General features: G+C 38.9%; 1 protein-coding gene across 7 annotated transcripts in view; it reads right to left on the bottom strand.

Annotated features, from left to right (window-relative positions):
- The window catches only part of LOC139136575 (metabotropic glutamate receptor 2-like), a 213,638-nt gene that overhangs the window by 22,545 nt on the left and 178,513 nt on the right, over positions 1 to 12,580 (bottom strand). For all 7 annotated transcript variants that reach the window (XM_070704319.1, XM_070704322.1, XM_070704324.1 and 4 more), the window contains one exon: positions 591 to 906. In XM_070704319.1, the coding sequence (XP_070560420.1) occupies positions 591 to 906 (316 nt within the window). The remainder of the gene's footprint in view (positions 1 to 590; positions 907 to 12,580) is intronic.

Here is a 12,580-nt window from a genome sequence, read left to right as displayed (position 1 = left end):
GGTAATTTTCGGATTTTCACCAATTGTTAAGCGAAAGTATGTTCGACAAAGCTTGTGTTGTTGTTGTCGTGTGGTGCTGATCGGAATTGATGTGCTGGCGAAAACGGGAGTGTTTTGAGCTTCAGGAAAGTGGGTTTTACCGTTTTAAAATTCCTCTAATATTTTTATGAATATATAATGAGTGTGTTTGAACCAAATTTGAAAGTCTTTTATCGATACTGTCTGGTTTTACTCAATGGTTTACGGTCAGTCATACCGTCTTTTACACGTGCGCCAAGAAAGGACATGTTTATGAAACTGCTGGCGTGTTATGTTTTGATTGGCGTGAAGCAGTGTTTCTGGCCTGAGAGCTCACAAAGTAACTATGGTTGCTACGCGACTGGCAGTACGATGCCATCTCGTCGTATGTTTCGCATAATCTCGTGTAATTATCAACCACAAACCAAGCCTCCAAAAGTTTAACACCTTTTAAGCTCATTTTAATATGAAAAGCCAATAGTCTACCGAGACGACCATGGAACAAAAGGCATGCAAGTGTTGCCACTCTGTTTATGTTACTCTGTGATGAACCCTAAGACCAACACACTAACCTCTAGCACTTTTCTTCTCCAATAAATTCTCAACGATTTGAATGTAGGTTTCTTCGTTCCCCTGACCGTCATCTTTTGGAAATTTCTCCGTCAGGGCAATGCATATTCCATACTGCTTTGCCAATTCAGTAAACGCTGCAATACCCTGTACGCCATAGTTAGAATCCTCGTGGACTATGGAGATGTAGGTCCAGTTGAAGTGGATGATTATCTCAATCATAGCCTGAGCTTGGTAATAATCTGATGGTACTGTCCGTGAAAAGTATTCAAAGCGTTCTCTATTGCTTAAATCTGGACTGGTTGACCAGTAACTTATCTGAAAGACAAGGGTTAACAAACATCATTTATAGAGTCAATGAATGACGTATTATCTTAATGAAACACACGTCAATTAATATGTCAGATATCTGATCGTTCGCGGAGACTATTAAAACTGTTGACGTAATCTTAACTAAGTCCTATCGAACTAAAGTGTTAGTCAATTAGTGAAACTCATTTAAAACAAGACAATCCAATCGTTGATAATCAGGCTAATGCCAACGACTTGACTAAATTTAGTTTTTTTTTGAATGAATGTATTTTTCTCAATAAACGGTATATGCTTCTATATTCTTTATCATGCAATCATTTGTACAAAGAGCTTTGTCCAGTCTTGTCACAATCTCTGGAAGGGCTATATTAATCTCAGACTGGAAGGGCTATATTAATCTCAGACAAAACACAATGATGATGCGAATCTCCAATGCAATGATTTCATTAATGTATACTTTCGTCACTTAATTTTGAGTGAAAGAACTGTTCTAAATGACTCTCCGTAAAGACCGATTAATCACACTCAGTGTCGTTTTAAGTCCCTAGAGTATAATAATGAACCCATCTTTCTTTAGCAGTAAAGCAAAATTGATCAGACAAAAGGTTTTCTGATTAAACTGTGCTATCATAGTCCTGGGTAGGACTTTGATATGACGTGCAAGGGAGACTAGGATCATTATATTATTGTCCAATAACGTATAATATCATACGCGTTTTGAAAGTAAGGTCTACCGTTCATTCACTCTCTTAGTAATCAGTTTGCGACAAGTAATATTTTATCTTTTTTGGTATTAGCATAAGGGTTAGTTCGATAAAATTACCTGTTTAAAAATAAGAAAACAGTGACGATTAATATGGTGATGATTCTGGCAAAGTCAGGAGAAAGCACTGACCAATGAGATATTTTGCGGAATACAGAATCATGTAAAATGTCCGACTCAAACGCCACGTGGTACCTAAGAGACCAATCGATAAGCTTCAGTGACAATGATGACAAAATGATATCTAGAGTTCCCTTGTTACAATGTCTTGTGCAGACTGAAATAAAAATAGTAGATTCAGACACTCGGTATATTGTCACGTGATATATGGCATAATTGTCTGATTTTATCGAGAGATATCCATTATGAAATCCTTGACTCAATTACAATAGAAAGTAAAATACCGCAACTCGGTCTTATAAAGAGGCACACATCACCAGGAATGTAGTAAAAACGATTCTGTGCAAGACAAGCAATGAAATACGCTTTTTCACTTTTCAAAGATCACCTCCTTGATGCTGGTATACATATATTGCTCAGTAACTTTTCGGATCATCAAAGATTGTTTTTATTGTAAGCCTGCTATGGATAGAGAAGCAGCAGATAATCTTGAGTACTGCAACTAAAGAATGGCCAAGCTAAAAATACAATCAGATAAGGTAAAATCCACTCTTGCTTTGTAACAAGCTAGCATAGCCGTTGGGTAAGTTCCATACACGTGCCTTCTATGAATGAATTCTTCTGTTCAAAAAGTACAACATCCGCGGCAAACGATTTTTACACCCTAAAGGACAAAAAGTGCAACTCTTGGCATCGTTACATTTGCTATACAGCTACCTCTCAATTTCATTATCCTTTTTTGTAACAGTAACTCTCCCATGCATCCAATAGGACCCCCTTCACTGGCGGATTACAGTGGAATATGTTTGTAGTTTTGTCTTCGAGAGAAATTTTAATATCTGAGTTGGAGTTGAGAAAACTCTATGAAGAAAGCCACTGCTGCGAGATGGGTAAAAGTGTGATAGATATAAAATTTAATTGGATGGGCGGTATTCGGACGTGTAAACGTGTGTACCAATTAGAGACTGTTGCGTTGTACATGAAAGATAGCGCCATCTGTTCGTCAAAGTCGAGACTGGAACTTCCGCGACATAGTAATTGGGATGCTCTGAAGCAATTCGCAAAAAGAACCGACTTCCCTTGCCCGATGTTCGCTAAATCTGACTTTAATCCGAAATCTAGATACGATAGAAATAAAGTATCGAAATTAATAAGGTATGACTTATTTATTAGATTGGCGCAACCTTTTTCTTTCAGACAACTACGACCAGGGCCACCTAGAATTATACAACTAAGCAGCCAAATACATGGCGCTTAAAATAGGTCAATTTCCATCAGAATTTTCCACGCCAGTGACAACATTTAATTCTTTATTTGATAGCCGCATCAATAGTTTTCCTTAATCCTATCAGAAACTGGATGTAAAGGAGGTGATTAAATGGAAAATTGTCAAGGTTTATCACAAATTTCATTTGGTCCAGATACATTACTGAGGCTTCCATATTAAAGCTTGTCTGTACAATTCTGTAAATCTAAAATTCATACATTGACGACATAGGAACCATGCAAAGACATTTCCCTAAGTTATATCGTGTAGCAATCTACCATATGATCGACCTTGCTTCTACGCCTAACGACAATATTTTAAACACAGCTACTCTAAGGATGAATTTCTGCCGGAGATAATTCCTCGCAGCGATGGACTGATATCTGTATTCGCATAATGAGATTGTGTGAGTAGCAATATTAGTTCGGTGTTGTGGAGATTGCCGTAAGCTTTTGTTCAGTAACATAATTTAAAATGCTAAAACCTTCAATGACGCTTACTTACTTCTGGAATTGTCAAGAAAAAAGGCCTTCGGAACAACAATGTCCATTTGTGTGTCTCCCATCTTCTACAGACTAAGACGGGATAATGTGCTCACGCTCTTCTCTACAACAGTAATCATGACACTCTGTAGGTGTCGTATCACGCTAGGTAGACTCACGAAAAAAATAGTTTGTTCTCATTTACTCGTTAAGAGATGAAAAAGACTTCTCACTAAAAGTTTCTAATCGTCAAAACACTCTAAATCATCGACATCTTTATTGAAGATATGACAAACGAATCACAGACGATTCAGTGTGACTGTTCGAGTTCACGCCAACACCAACCAATATCCACTCCACTATGGCGCTTTTGTACGACGGTGTTTGTATCGAGATGTACATCTACATTGCTAGGTCTATTTATGACTTGCTTACTAACAACACTTAACTTAAGCACTTGACAAATATTCTGTTATCCCAATTTACAGGCGTTATGCATCTCGTTTTAACAATTTTCTACACTAGGGACAAACTAAGCAGTAATGGGCTCATATCGAAATATTTTACAAATTGAAGCCATCCTTAGCGATTCGGTTGTTCCACAAAAGTGTCTATAGCTGCAGCCTGTGTGAACTAAGTTTAAAACTTTTGGGAGAAATTTTGTATTAACTGTCTTCATATTTGGAAAATCGATTCTTTTTTCTCGAAGAGTAAACAACTCCTGCTGACAATGTACAAGTCTTATTTGAAGTAACTTGTTTCATCCAAATACTCGCGCATCAACCATCGATTTGTATACTTGGTAGAGCAAATCAAAAGAAGAAATTAAACTTGAACAAAATAAACAAACTTCGTGTAAACCTTCACTTTCAAGGTGTCATTGCCGTTTATGTAAATTATTGTATGCTGACGGTAGTAGAATGAATTCCATGGTCAATACTTAATGGCAAAGTTCCTAGATTGACGTTCGTACATTAATGATAGGTTGATTTGGCTGATGTATACAGAAATGATGGACAGTTGCCCAGACCATTAGTGCTCACAGTGTGATCATAGCACTGCATCCGGGCAGCAAGGCTTTCACACATACTAAGAGATACAATTATATCATTTCCCGGTCAAGGAAATGGCACAGCGTGACGGCCATCTAACTAGTGCCACTCTTTTATCGACACTTCCATACAATGTAAAGGTACGTGCTTGTTAGCCACTAACATAAATGCCATTTGGAAAGAGCAACACACGGCTCTACAATTGACGATACATTCCTCCAAGACACTCAAGCCATACCTTCAAATATACCGATTACGACGTTTTGGCCAGGTTGATTTCCTGTATTCGATTGTTAAATGTGTCGGACAATACTGTGCACATATGTTTTAAAATATTACATTTTATGATTTATGAAGCAAAAAATGTAAGCAAAACTTTCATGTTTTGTGGGGGAAAGTATTCAATGACAAATTTCATACGTGAGGAGTAAGTCCTAAGATATTCTGTCAAAGAAATGGTTAGATAAACAAAAAGCTCAGACTTTAAGACAAAATAAGCGTACGCCACAAAATCTTATATTCGAGCGAGAGAAATAACATAAGCCGGTGAGAATTTGCCGTGTCTATCATATTTATCATGAGATGTTGAAGGGAAAGCTATTTTCAATGACTACGTACAGAGTGATGGATAGGGAGGCTTGCAAATCACAACTAGGTGATTAGAATATGATTGAGATGAGCATCAATTTTCTACCTTGGAGGATTTTGCCTCAATTCTACATTAAGACTGAAAGAAGGAGTTTCAATTATAGCAGTATTGGGTTACGCTGTCATATTGGAAACACTCTGTCTGATGCGTGAAGACAATTTGTACCCACTTACTCACCAAATAAGAATTGGAGTAAATGAGATCTTCTTGTCTAAGAGATTGTATCTGCCTGATAATAATCTCTTAGGTCGCATGGTCTATATAGTTGGGCCCGCTGTTTTTCCCTGTGCCGGCTGGCATTAGATTCAATTGGTGAATCGCTGTCTGTTTGAATAGAAAACTCTAGCGAAGTACACTCTGGCAACAAATATGAATTCTTCACGCTGTGATGAAAACCTATTTAAACCTACTTTTGCAATGCAACGTGAGAAGGAGATTTGCAAACGACGTAGGTTCCAGCACAATGTCAATACAATGTCAATGAGAGGGATTCGCTGGAAAGATTTAAATCATCTTTACTGTCAATCTAATGAGCTATTAACTGTCTTGTCAATGCAATGCACTGAGAATTTTGACCATGGTTCATATAAATGATAAAGTACATTAACATTATGTGTTTATAAAAAAGAACGATAGCAATTTCCTATTTCCACTTGAAAACCGTCATCTGTTGTTTGATATTAGGCAAGTATAGCTGGTCTGGATGCAAGTATTACAAAGTATTGGTAGACATAGCCAAACGGTGACAATATTAACGAGAGATGGATTCTTTTGATACTGGTACGCATTGCATATATCAATCATAGCCATGTTTTACAAATTGTTATTAAAATTTCAAACATATATATTGTCATCTATTTGTGCAACCATCTATAGCAGCGTTATGGCAGGGACGCATTGATACTCTACGAAACAGCCGGCAGTCTTTGTAATTGTGCACAGAGATTAAACTGTGTTGATTGATGGATATCTAGCAACTCAGCGATACATTCGGATCTACGCTCAGAGAGAGAGAGAGAGAGAGAGAGAGAGCGAGAGAGAGAGAGAGAGAGAGAGAGAGAGAGAGAGAGAGAGAGAGAGAGAGAGAGAGAGAGGAGAGAGGGGACGGAGGAGGGAGGGAGGGAGGGGGACAGACAGACAGACAGACAGACAGACGCTGACTGATACAGACTGGTGGATAGGCTGACATATAGACAGAGAAAGGTGTTGTTGCTTAGAAGACATCAAGAAGAAAAAGGTGGCAGAGAGATTGGGAGATAGATTAACGTCTGATAGCCTACTGTTTGTGAATACTATCAGGAGATTGTGAAACTGAATCCTCTATGGTCCCATGGCCAGAATTCAGGAAATCAAATTGAATGAAGCGCTGTGCTGAAACACTATCTTACGAGTAATGATTTTTGTGTGATCAAAACACTATAGCAGTAGACTGAGGTACATATTTGCACCATCAAGATACTTGCAGCAATTGGAATCAAACACTGATTACGACCTCGTGTAAACGTCACTAAGGGAATGTAAAAGAGCAGTCCGTATTGCACTTGTGTTTGGCAAGGGCTCAAATCTGCTGAACAATTGGGTAAAAATACGAACTTATATTTTGAAGACAAATATGTCTATTGATAACGTCCACTTATGAACCCGTCTCTTCCTGTAATATTCAATAAATTGAATGTGATCTATTGCAACAGGGTCAAGGAACGAATTTGTGAGTTCAGGCATCTCCCTTTAAAAACAAATTTACTGTCGCTTTGTTATTTTGGTCTGTCAAAACATGGATAGATACATATTCACGCTATACATATGTATGTATGTATGTATGTATGTATGTATGTATGTATGTATGTATGTATGTATGTATGTATGTATGTATGTATGTATGTATGTATGTATGTTTGTATGTATGTATGTATGTATGTATGTATGTATGTATGTATGTATGTATGTATGTATGTATGTATGTATGTATGTATGTATTATTATTATTATTGTACTTGGGCCTCAGCCCAAGTACATTTGTTTTCATTCCGTGGGAAAAAACTCTGTAAGGTATAACCATTCTGGCTGAGACCAGGGAGGGCAAAATGTCTTGGCTTCATCTTTCTTGGCATAATAAATGGCGTAATGATGTTAACTGAATGGAAGTGCTGCTCTCAGCCAGTCTTGAATAAGTGAGATGTGAATATTAATGCTTCTCTATCTGAGTTTTTGCCACAAAATCTTCTGAATATAATCAAAATGTGCATCGAAATGCAACAATTAATGCACCCTCCGTTTCCTAGGCGATGGCACGACCCTTGCTACACCCACTGGACGAGCCAAAGTGGGAGGGGTAATTTCAGTTTGGTCGAACAAGAGGGCTCGAGACCAGAATTTAACATTTAAACTTGAAACATGTTTAATCGCTGACAAGATGTGGACTAGTGTTAATCAAAGTAAAATTGTAAAAAGGAAAGGTTTTATATCCCGGACACAACGAAAAACATTACGACTGGAAACTGTACCCCCAGTTGAGAATAGTAATGCCCACAGCGATGGAGAACACTTATCCTTGAGCTGAGAAAACCAGACCATCATTTCGAAATAGAGCTACAGATTCGAGAAGCTCGTTTAAAATAGCTAGGTACACCCCATAAAGGGGTGGTTTCGAGTTTTGAGGGCAAATTTTGCCTCCTTCATATAGAAATCGTACGTTTGTTTTTCCAGGAGAACACACCATTTGACACAAAATTTGCATGTAAAGGGGTCGCCGTAAGCACGTGGTCAAATCTGGCATAAGAACAATATGAAATGTTGGGTAAAGCCAGTCCAAAATAAACTGATTTGAACTTTGTGTTTTCTAATTTATACCACTGCAGTAACATTACCTTTTTTTGACAACATCACACAATGTAATACGTTTTGAAACTGAATACTCCGACGTATTCTGTGCTCCTTTGCTAAAAAATACGGTATGCCGATTACCATGTAAGGAGATGATGACGTCAAGACAGATTTGTAGTGCGTTTGGTCCTGGATGGTGCACGAAGTTTTGTCAAGGTAGCTTGTGTATTTATTTCCTAAATGGGAGAGATTAGGGTCGATCTAAACGAAGGCCGAAGAATGTTATGATACTCTGAGCGAGCTGAACTCTAACGCAAATGGTTGGATAATTTGGAGGATGTCTAGAATGATCTCGTCTCACTAAGATTGTTTGGCGGTCAGTATTGAATTTCAACTGCGTCACAAGTTTGCGAAATGAGTATTCCGTCGAACGGTCAACGAACGATATTTTAGAAATCTGGAGACATGGCACATCGCATTTTTATTTTAGTATTTTATATTTTACAAAAGATTTAAGAAGCAATGATTTTGTCGAAAATTCTGACAAAAATACAGGAAGATTTGATCGCGAACACATTTTCACTTGGGGTCAACTAGCCCTGAGTACGATGCTGTGTGTTCCGCTACAGCTAATCGCCCCGCTCACCACAGCCCTGCAAAGACCCGTACGTAGGGTCGGTGACTTCAAATCCATTTTGGGACTTGACGTAAAAAGCCAAATTACTGCCGAAATTCAGCGTTCTTGGGCCCAAATCGTATCCCAGCCTACCTCAGCTACTCGATCGCTTCCAAAAATGACAGTCTTTTATTCACTTCTCGTAAATAACCGTCGATGTCGGCAACTCTCTCGCTAGCCCTGCGTATACGGTGGACGAAAACGACAATCGCCGTGCTGTGTTAAAAAAATGACCGCGCTGTGTTAAAAAAAGCCCCGCGCTGTGTTAAAAGCGCCGCGCTGTGTAAAAATCGCCGCGCTCTGTTAAAAAAATGTCCGCGCTGTGTTAAAATCGTCCAGCTCTCGCTGCATCGGGCAACACACTCTGCACAACTGTTCATCACAGTTGCAGTCATCGCAAGTCTGGATTCTTTCAAAACTGCTTTTTTTCTGATACAAAATTAACGTCCAATAGATCCAAAACTACACTGTGCCACCTCTGAATGTCGCGACGGTCGATACCGTATACGCGTACCGCGGTACAGAATGAGATAAATCTATTTTTAGTATGTCAAAAAAGCCAGGATTATTGTTCTCATGTAAATTACGAAAAATATTGTAATATTGTTACTTTTTTCTTTTGATTTATCTCTTGACCCATTTGTGTGACTGCAGCAGGTATTTTTTGACAAGTACCGGTATTATAAGTGTTCGTGTTGCATACGAATAAAATGTAATGTCGATATCTGTACGTAATCCCAACTTTAAAAATGCTCGGTCTCGGGAGCAGAATTTCCGACGTTTGATCTATCGGACTTTCGTTTTCGGCATTTAGGGCTTAGAGTGATGAAAATAGTCCTCCCCTCCCCTGTGCCCTAACTAAAGTTACTCAACTCTGGTCTAACACAGCTAGTCTGCATTGATTCTTTTGAGTCCTCCTACAACTAACTCAAGCCCTAAGACAACAAAGACACGCAAGTTGATATAATATAATAGCAATAACCCCTTCGCCGGGTATACACTCAGCCTTTGTTGAACAAATATGCAGAAAAACCATTTCGGATTGCTTGCTGTTAACACTCTGGTTTCCAAGATCCCAAGAAATTTGCTGTTTTATATGAACTTGTTAAAGGTGCAGGTTTTTTATCAACTTTATCTCTGAGCAAATTGAAGAATGCAAAGGAGAATGCACAACATTCACATAAGGGGTGGACCATTTGATATCCTGGGGGGGCTTGGAAGATTGGGGGGGGGGGAAGATGCCAGGTGGAGTTGCTCGAAAAAAAAAATCTGGCTTTAAGTGGCTGATGGAAAAACAATTATGGACCATTGCGACTCGGAAAAAAAAAATTTGGCAATTGTTCGATGCACACTGCAGCATCAATAAAAATCAAGCAGTAGCTCTGGAGTTTTATAAAGCATAAACCATTTCAAGCTTGAGGAACAATAACTGAATATGAACAATCGTACAGTATACATGACCTTCTGATTAGAGGAAGTATGCTGAATTGAAATTGCTCACCAGTGTTTTCCAGAAATGTGTAAATCTGAATGTATGGATTTTGTCAAAATACCACAAGAAGAGAGACAGCCTGCCATGAACTGGGTCAAGTGGACTCAGTCAGTCAAGTGGACTGTTAAACTTGCTAACATCACTCAAACCAGGACACTTGTCAGACAATGACATATTTTTTTCAAGCACAATGTAAATGCCTGGTCTGATGTACATGATTTTACAAATATATGTAGGATACCATCATCTCTTCTGATGACACCAGTGATGTTCTCAGAAAAGTTTTCACTGTAAGTTTGTTAATGCTTAATGTAGAACTCAGTAATCAGGTTGTTTGATTTGTATTTTCAGTGTGTTACCCATGGTATAAATAAGATCTATAAACTGATATTTTTGTAAAGTGAATCAAAAATGTACATGTATTTACATATCTTTATTTAGTTTCTTGAATATAGTCTGTGTGCGATAGAACAGCATCTTGTTACTGGGTGTGAAAAACCAAGCAAACAAACATTGCACCGAAATTGGTAAAAAAAAAAATATATCTCGAAGAAGGAAAGTGAAAAAAAAAAGTTGCCAGCATATGCCCTGTAGAAAAAAAAATTCATGGTGAAGCAGGTGGGGAAAAATAATGGCTCTCCACCAATCTTCCAAGCCCCCCCCCCAGGATATCAATGGTCCACCCCTAATTAGACAATGTCAACAACCACCGATGCAACAACCAGGGATTTAAGACTGCCCCTTTTAGTAGAAGTTTTTGAATGGAAAAAGTCCCTCCCCCTTTTACCTCTTCCTGAAGTACAATACATATATTTATAGAGATTTTTCTAACACAGCGCGGCGATTTTTACACAGCGCGGACATTTTTAACACAGCGCGGCGATTTTAACACAGCGCGGACATTTTTTTAACACAGCGCGGCGATTTTTTACACAGCGCGGACATTTTTTTAACAGAGCGCGGCGATTTTTACACAGCGCGGCGCTTTTTTTAACACAGCGCGGCGCTTTTTTTAACACAGCGCGGCGCTTTTAACACAGCGCGGTCATCGGCGATTGTCGTTTTCTTCCACCGTACTGCGTACGATGCTGTGTGTTAGCTGTAGCACATAGCATCGTACGCAGGGCTAGGGGTCAACATGGGGTCGCAGCCATGTTGCCTCAAAACTTATTTCTGTCTGCACTCAAAACTCAAAAATGTCGGATATGAACCTGAAAATCGATGCAATTTTGTCAAACTTCGGCGAAATTTCAGCCTTTAGACAAAATTTCATTTAGGTGAGGTAAATTTACTGAAATTTGATCGACAAATAATCCTGAGCTTGAACGTGACAGCTCGCCTTCTCCGGGAAGTCAAGCATCCAGCTGCCCATACACAGTTGTCCATATGGCCAGGTTTATGAGATTGCTTTCAAGCGACGGCGGCAGACCGTACGGGGCTCTGGATATGAACCTACCGCCGGTGTAGCTGTAATAACTGTTGCGTTGTTTTTAGTGCCCACGGACGAAGTCCTGGGGGAGTTATAGGTTTGGTCATGTCAGTCCGTCCGTCCGTTCACGCACATATCTCAGACATGCCCTGGTCAATTTCTTTCAAACTTTGCACAAGAATAGTACCAAACCCCATACAGATGCAAGTCGATTTGTTTCACAATGCGATCGAATTTGGCCGTGTTAGAGGACTTTTTAGTTTACACCTCCATAGACTCCCATACACTCCCATGTATAAGGTCAGAAAAATAAAAATTTAGTTTCTCATCGTATTCATATTGCCTAAAGGATGCAGTGACACAGTTTTTTGTCCCCACGGATAAAGTCCAGGGGCTTATAGATTGGGTCATATCCGTCCGTGAGTCCATCGTTCATGCAGATATCTTAGACATTTTGACAAAATATCATGTGACCTTGGTGACCTTTGACCTCAAATATACATTATTGTCCATAACTCAGTAACCACAAGTGCTAAACCTTTCATATTTGGTATGATGGGACACCTTATGACGCCACATATTGTATCATTAAATATGTGCATATCTAATTTTGAGCGAGCCAATAGAGCTAGAGGTCTGATTTTTGGTATATAGGGATAAGTTAACAATATAATTTGTTTGACAAAACGTCACGTGACCTCAATGACCTTTGACCTCAAATATACATATTTGTCCACAACTCAGTAACCACAAGTGCTACACCCTTCATATTTGGTATGATAGGACACCTTATGACACCATATATTGTACCTCATTAATTATGCGCATATCTTATTTTGAGCGAGCCAATAGAGCTAGAGGTCTGATTTTTGGTATATAGGAATAACTTAGCAATACAATTATTATGACAAAATGTGACGTGACCTC

Source organism: Ptychodera flava, chromosome 7 (genome assembly GCF_041260155.1).
Source record: "Ptychodera flava strain L36383 chromosome 7, AS_Pfla_20210202, whole genome shotgun sequence".
Classification (NCBI taxonomy): Eukaryota; Metazoa; Hemichordata; class Enteropneusta; family Ptychoderidae; genus Ptychodera; species Ptychodera flava.
This window is presented reverse-complemented; position numbering and strand designations above follow the sequence as displayed.